The 7,520-nt window shown below is 49.2% G+C and overlaps 1 protein-coding gene across 1 annotated transcript; it reads right to left on the bottom strand.

The window, feature by feature from the left end:
- Positions 1 to 3,739: 3,739 nt before the first annotated feature.
- CLPSL2 (colipase like 2) lies at positions 3,740 to 6,444 on the bottom strand. The gene is made up of 3 exons (XM_043449517.1): positions 6,208 to 6,444; positions 5,295 to 5,417; positions 3,740 to 3,854 (listed from the first exon to the last, which is right to left on the bottom strand). Exons 1-3 carry the CDS (start codon positions 6,292 to 6,294, stop codon positions 3,759 to 3,761), a joined length of 306 nt encoding a protein of 101 aa, XP_043305452.1. The 5' UTR covers positions 6,295 to 6,444; the 3' UTR covers positions 3,740 to 3,758.
- Between the last annotated feature and the right edge of the window lie 1,076 nt (positions 6,445 to 7,520).

The raw sequence follows: 7,520 nt of genomic DNA, 5'->3' as shown, positions 1-7,520 counted from the left end.
TTACAAGCTCAGAACACACGAGCTATGAGTGGGTAATCAGAACAAAGTGCCTGAGTCTTGAGAGTGGGAACAGATGGTAATGCTGCGGATAGAGGGGCAAGAGACATTTTTACATACACTAATCATGGCAGGTAAGGAAATGTTGTGGAAACAAACCACCCAGGAGGCATAGAGGCTTATCACAACACAAGTGGGTTTCTTGCTTGTGCAAAGTCAGCTGTGAATCAGGACATTCTCTAGGGCCACCATCCTCCAATTCCGGCCTCTCCCAGCCACAGAGCATCCCCTTGTCACCCAGCCATGGAAGGGAAAGAGAACTGGAGAACTTGAAGTCATAGTCTCTGAAAAGCAATTGAGTGATCCAGGTTTTCTGGGTGCCTCTTGGAGGATGAAATCAACCCCAACCCAGAACTGGTTTGGATGTTGGAATGGATGATGTCACACATATCAAAACAGTATGAAAAGTTTTACTACTTGAATAATGGACCTTTCCGGAGACAGCAGGGCAGGTGCAAGGGGGTCTGAGTGGTAAGGATGAAGGGGTGGGTAGCTTTGACTTTTACTGAAGCTAGGAGATGGGGCCAGGGAGAGGGTTCCCCCAAGCAGGCTGGGGTTTGTGTAGTTTGCATCTCCCACCAGCACCAAGGGAGGGAGGGGGGCTATTATCGGCTGGCCTAGATGTGGGGCAAAAGGGGTGTGAAGGCTCAAAAGCTATCATTGGCCAACCAAAAAATGGAGTCTTCCTTCGGACTTCTGTAGCCATCCATCAGTTAGGACTCCATGCTTCCCCTGTAAGGGGCATGAGTTCCTTTCCTGGTCAGGGAACTAAGATCCTGCAAGCCACGCAGCCTGCCTATCCACAAAAGGAGTCTTTTTTCTAGTCTTTCCTAGAAGAAAACATAGACAAGCTTTCACATGGGTCTTTGCAGTATCTTTCTATTAATAGTTGTGACTCTTCAGGCAAGGGAAACAAAAGCAAAAATAAACAAATGGGACTATATCAGATAAAAGCTTATTCATTTTTTTTAATGACTTCCTATGCACAGCAAAGGAAATCATAAAAAAAAAAGTGAAAAGACAATGTACTGAAAATAGGAGAAGATACTTGCAAATGATATGTCCAGTAAGGAGTGACTATCCAAAATATATGAAGAACTCCTACAAATCAATAAAACAACCTGATTAGAGCTGCCTAACAGTCATTAGCTCTGGGTCCTAGGAGCCAAGCTCTCCTGGCTTATTAAAATAATAATAAAGGGTTTTGTGGCAGCAAATTGCTCCCACTATACACTCTCCTTTTGTCCTTTAATAACAGAACCCCCCAAGTTTTAGCTGGGCACATGGATGTCCAGATGAAAACTACATTTCCCAGCTTCCCTTGCAGCTAGCTGCAGCCATGTGACTAACTTTTGCCTGAAATTGAACGTGTTAGTCGCTCAGTCTTGTCTGACTCTTTGTGACTCCATGGACTGTAGTCAGCCAGGTTCCTCTGTCCACGGAGTTTTCCAGGCAAGAATACTGGAGTGGATTGCTATTTCCTTCTCCAGGGCATCTTCCTGACCCAGAGATTGAACCCAGGTCTCCCACACTGCAGGCAGATTCTTTACCATCTGAGCCACTAGTTCACCAACTTTTGCCTAGTGGGGTGTAAGTGAAAGTAATTCCTGCTGCCCTTTTAGGAAGGGTGAGCTACCTGCTACCTCTCTACCCACTTTCGTCTAACTGGAAAGTGGACCCAGCAGGTATGCTGGTGCACTATCTCTGACTATAGAAGGAAAGAAACAACCTGGGGCAGAGCTTCCCAACTAGCGTGTCTGGAGATATGGATGCCTTCTGCCCTCAGCAGAGCCTCTTTAGGGCCCCGAGACCCTTCTACTCTTATGCCGAGGTGCTATATCAATATGATGTTTCTATGTGTGCCATGTTGTAAAAAATTAAGGGGAAAAATGGAAGGAAACAGCAGCAGATGACTGAGCAAGAAGGTGGAAGGAGGTGGGGGCATGCGTGATCTCTCCCAGCAGAGCCTCCAGACAGCCTCCCCCCAACCACCAGGTGAGAGAGAAAGCATCCACCTTGCTAAAACCATCATTAGAATAAGATTTTGCTTTTGCAGCCATTAAGTTGTGTCCTACAGAACATAGATGGTTTGGACTTGGAAATTATCTTATTGTCTACTCATAGGGAAATAGTTAAGCAGATATGGTCCACATATAAAATAAAATTAGGCAGTCACTGCTGAGTTTTTTGTTTTTTAATTTTTATTGGAGAATAGTTGCTTTACAATGTTATGTTAGTTTCTACTATGCAGCAAAGTGAATCAGCTATATGTGTGTGTGTGTATATATCTCCCCTCTTTTTTGGATTTCCTCCCTATTGAGGTCACCACAGAGCATTGAGTAGAGTTCCTTGTGCTATACAGTAGGTCCTCCTTAGGTATCTATTTTATACATAGTAGCGAGTCATTGCTGTTTTTAAAAATACTTTGGTGACATGAGGGAAATGATTGAGATATAATGAGATAGGAGAAAAAGAAATTTATGATCTCGGAGTGAGGCAAAGGATCTCTGAATTACACTGTGGTTATGTCAAATGAGGAGCGGTGAGTGGGTCCAGGGCAAGGTGACCCCCAGGCAGACTGAACTGGGGTTGAGGTGGAGACTCAGCATTCCAGTCTGACCCAGGAGAATGGGTCAGGGTTGAGTATGCAGACTAAGCAGACTAATCCAACTAGAATCAGTCTTAGGATGTTTGCTGAGAATTGTGACACAGATGTTTCCTTTGGGGAACCTGATTTCTCCATGTGTGAGGTGGACTTGTGGTTAAGACCCTGCCCTGTGGAGCAAGACAGCCTGGGGTCCAACCCCAGCCCCACCCCTACTTGGAACCTTTAAGAAGGATACTTTGCCCTATTCTTAAACTAGGGATAATTATAGTACCTACTATAACTTTGTTGTGACAATAAGATGAGTTGATACAGATAAGAAAACACATTGCAGTGTCTGGAACATATTAAGTGCTCGATAAATCTTAACTGTTATTATTATGTGACACCTGGAACTTTTGCAGCTACTGGGAAGGAATCCAGCCAGAGGGCCATGAAGCTACTGGATTTAACCAGACCCAAGGCCAACCTGCACTTCCAGTTCTGACCACCAGTGAATTCCCTCAGCATCCAGACCAGTTGCAATTGTTTTATTTTTTTGGATACTTGCAGCAGAAAATACCCCATGGTGAGACTTGGGCAAGCCATGTAGCTCTCTGAGCCTCAGTTTCTTTATCTTTATTTTTAAACATTTATTTGATTGAAGTATAGCTGATGTACAATGCCGTGTTAATTTCCACTGCACAGCAAAGTGATGCAGCTATACATCATATACATTCTTTTTTCATATTCTTTTCCATTATGGTTTATCACAGTAGGACCTTGTTGCCTACTCATTCTATACGTAATAGTTTGCATCTACTAATCCCCAAATTCCAATCCATCCCTCTGCCCTCCCCCAGCAACCATACCCCCACAAGCCCACTCCCATCCCACAGTTTCCCCCTGAGACCACCAGGCTTCCAGACAGGGCCAAACCCCATGGGAAGCTCTATCATGTCTCTTCTTTCAGAACAATCCCTATCCGGTTCCCCCTCCCAGGAAGCACAGACAGAGGCCAGAGCCAGGAAGTGACTTTAATGTCTTTTGAGCAAGATGAGGCCCCTCAAGGAGGTGGGGGGGAGGAGGGTGCTCATGACCAGACTGCATTCCTCCTCTAAATCAAATGGCAGCGACGGCTACAGCTTGGGTCCTTGTGTCTGCAACGCAGGCCTACTTGGCAGGGACACACGATGTTGATGGCGCTCCTGGTCTGCAGAAAACGGGTGAGAGAGTTGAAAGTCACCAAGGAACAGGGAAGAAGGAGGTTTAAACTTCTTGGGGAGCAGAAGCAAGAGGTCAAGTGATGGAGTGAGACAGACTTCAGGTTTGACAGCTCTACAGCTTATAACATTGTGACCTTAGGCAAGCTTCTTTGTCTTAGTTCCCTCATCTGTCAAATGGGAATAAGGAAGGACTTCCCTTGTGGTCCAGTGGCTAAGACTCTGAGCTCCCAATGCAGGGGCCCAGATCCCTGGTCATGGAGTGAGTGAAGTTGCTCAGTCGTGTCCGACTCTTTGCGACCCCATGGACTGTAGCCCACCAGGCTCCTCAGTCCATGGAATTTTCCAGGCAAGAGTACTGCAGTGGGTTGCCACTAGATTCCAAATGCTGTAGCTAAGAGTTCACATGCCAGAACTAAAGATTCCCCCATGCCAGGATCTTTAGACCTAGTGCAGTCAAACAAATAATTTCTTTTTAAGGAAATAATAATAGTAACTCCATTTGTCATTGAGGGAATTAAACAAAATGAAGTAGATTAAGTGCCTATAATGAAAAGACCCTCTGGCTACTTCAGCTGTAGAGTTAGGCCACAGGAGGGACCTGGCTGTCTCCCTGGGCATTGGCAGTTCTCCAGACAGAGAGGTGGAGACTGAGCCCAGCCTCCCTAGAAAGGTTTGGGCCCAGGGCCAGAAGAAAGGCAAGCAAGAACAAGACGTACTGTACGTTCTGCTCCCTGCATTTCCACCAGCAGATCACAATCATGCTTCACTGAGCACCGTCATTGCCAGGATCACACACTTTTCCCAACAAACTGGTTGGTTGGGTACCTTAGCCCCATTTTACAGATGAGGAAACTAAGGCTCAGAGAGCAGAAATGATCTGTCTAAGGTCACAAAGACAGGGGTTGGTAAAGCCAGGGTTTAAATTCAAGTCCAATCCCAAAACCGTCGACCTGCCTGGGCAGCTCCTCTCAAAAATTCGGTCATTGCGGCAGCGTGGTAGAGATGGATTGGGAGGTCTTTTCCCACCTGCTCTGCTGCAGTGATGTTACAGTAGAGACACTCATTCATGCAATAAACGTTTGTTGAGCAACTACTATGTGCAGGCACTATGCTGGGGGGTAGGGGGCTCAAAAGTGAATATGCTTTAATCCTTCTCTTGCAGAGCTCTGACCAGTGGTGGAGGCAGACAGAAGGTAGGCAAATCAGGGAGATACATGCTCTACTGAGGGTGTGGGTCCCAAGGGCATGCGAGTTCCAAGGAGGGAAGTCTTCTTGGAGGAGGTGGCTGGAGTTGCATTGCAGGATGATCAGGAGTTTGCCAGGTTGAGAAGGGGGAAAGGACGCTTCAAGCAAAGGGTGAAAAAAGCAGGTGCAGCCATGCGGGGCTATGTACCAGCAGGGGCTGCCCCGCGGGGGCAGGGTCTCACCTGGGGCAAGCACGTCATGGTTATTCTGGCCCGAGGGGCACAGAAGGCACTGCCGGATTCCAAGCTGATGAGACAGCAGTCACTGAAGCACTCAGAGTGGTGGGAACACCTCGCCCCATTTGCCTGTGGGGACAATCCCTAAGTCACCAGCTCTTTAGCCTTGTGTGTGTGTGTGCGTGCGTGTGTGTGTGTGTGTGTCTGTGTGTCTGTGTCTGTGTCTGTGTGTGTGGGGGGGTGCCCTGACACTGCCAAAGCCCCACAGATCCAGAAAGAGAAGTCCTAGAGAAGTTCACCCCCATGTCCCAACCCCACTGCAATCAGAGGAACAGGGGAAAGGAAGGGGGAAGTTAGGACTTTTCCCTCTGCTTCTTCTTTCCTGGGGGACCCCCTCAGCTCTGTGGCTCCCAAAGGGTCACCTGTGTTGATGGACCAAATACTCCCCATCACACTTTAGTGGGGGATGGGGAAGGGACAGAGAATGGGGTGGAGAGAAAGACGAGGAAGGAAAAGGAGGAAAGAGTTGCGCGCCTAGAAGGGCACAGAGACGGGCAGAGGCTAGGGCAGGTGTGCAAGGTGCGGCTGGGGGCAGGACTGAGCATCCCAGAGAGGAAGAGGGGAGGGGGCTGGGGGGAGGGGAGGGAGAGGGGGAGGGGAGGGAAAGGCTGCTGCTGGTTGTAAGTCCACTTTCTTTTACCTCCAGAGCCGCTAGGGAGGTGAAGCAAGGTCTTTGAAGTCCTTTGGGAGCACACCAAGCTTCCAGCCTGAGAAGAAATCCCCAGTACGGGGTGGTCCCCTCCCCTGCCCCGTCCCCCACTTCTCTCTCCAAACCCAACTGACCCCTTCTGGATGGAGAGTGATGCCCCGGCCACCGCCCTCGGCTAGAACGGAAGGTTCGAAAGGTCCCTTGGCTCACCTTTGTAGACCCCTTTTTAAAGAGCGCGAACTCTCCCCAGCAGGGGAGCAGGACCCCCGCGAGGAGGAGCGCGATGGCCAAGGCCATAGGTGCGGCGGCTCCACGAAGCCGAGGGGCGGTGGGGAGAAACCCCTTGGCGGCCTCGTGACCCGTGCCCCCGCGGCCGCCCTGGGCTGGAGGCGGAGGGTGAGGGAGTTAATGGTCACAGGCCGCTCGGGAGCCGAGGCCAAACCCCGCGGAAACCCTCTCTAGCGCCCAGGAAGCTCCCGGCCCGGCCCGCGGAAAGGATGGAATGAGACCCTGATTCAGGCTTTGACAGGCCTGATGATCGATTGTCCGGGCCCTGGGGCCGTCCGTGTGTCATACTTACAAGTAAAAACCTAAAACTGTAAACTAAGACTTTATCTTGCAAAATTATGCAAAATTTGTATGCTGAAATGAAAACAGCTGGCTTCTTGATATTCGGACTCTCTCTCTGCCTTTGCCGCACCAAACTACCTCCTGTCCTACCCTATGTTTGGGACAAGCCAGCCCGGACCTCTGGTGTTTCCCATTCCCTCTCCAGGCCCAGACGTGTGGTCTGTAAGAATCAGGAGCCAAGAGAAGGTGACCTCTAAGACCTAGAGGTCTCCCAGTTCTAAGAAGTCAATGAAGTGTCTAAGAATTTGTGAATCATATGTGACTCAGCCACCTTGGTATGAGGGCAGGATGGAGGACGGGAAGACTGGGAAGGAAAAGGAGGGTTCTTTGGGGAGAGCTGCAGGCAACAGTCATGGGCCCTGGGGGCTGCAGACTTGCCTCATCTCTTCCCTCTGGATGAAACTCCCACCTCATCTCACCCTGGGCTGCTTCTCTGCTTTTATAATTTGGCTCTTGGATTTCCCCAATGGTCCAGTGGGTAAGAATCCACCTACCAATGCACGGCCACAGGTTCGATCCCCGCTCGGGGAAGATCCCACATGCCACAGGGCAACTACTAAGCCCGGGTACCACAACCACTGAGCCGGCTCTCTCGAGCCTGTGCTCTGCAAGAAGAGAAGTCACCACAGTGACCAGTAGAGAGTAGCCCCCACTCTCTGCAACTAGGGAAAGCCTGTGCGCAGCAGTGAAGACTCAGCACAGTCAAAAGTGAATAAATAAATAAATGTAATAAAATTAAAAAAAGATATATATGTAAAATTTGGCTCTTAAGATCTGAGGAGCCCTGACTTGATGGGGTGCCATAGACTGAGTTGTTCCCTCCTCCCCCAAGTTCATAAGTTGACACCCTATCCCCCAGTGTGATGAGATTTGGGGGGTGGGGCCTTTGGGAC

This window comes from Cervus canadensis, chromosome 28, assembly GCF_019320065.1.
Source record: "Cervus canadensis isolate Bull #8, Minnesota chromosome 28, ASM1932006v1, whole genome shotgun sequence".
Taxonomy (NCBI): Eukaryota; Metazoa; Chordata; class Mammalia; order Artiodactyla; family Cervidae; genus Cervus; species Cervus canadensis.
Note: the sequence above shows the minus strand (reverse complement) of the source record. Positions and strands in the feature narration are given on the sequence as shown.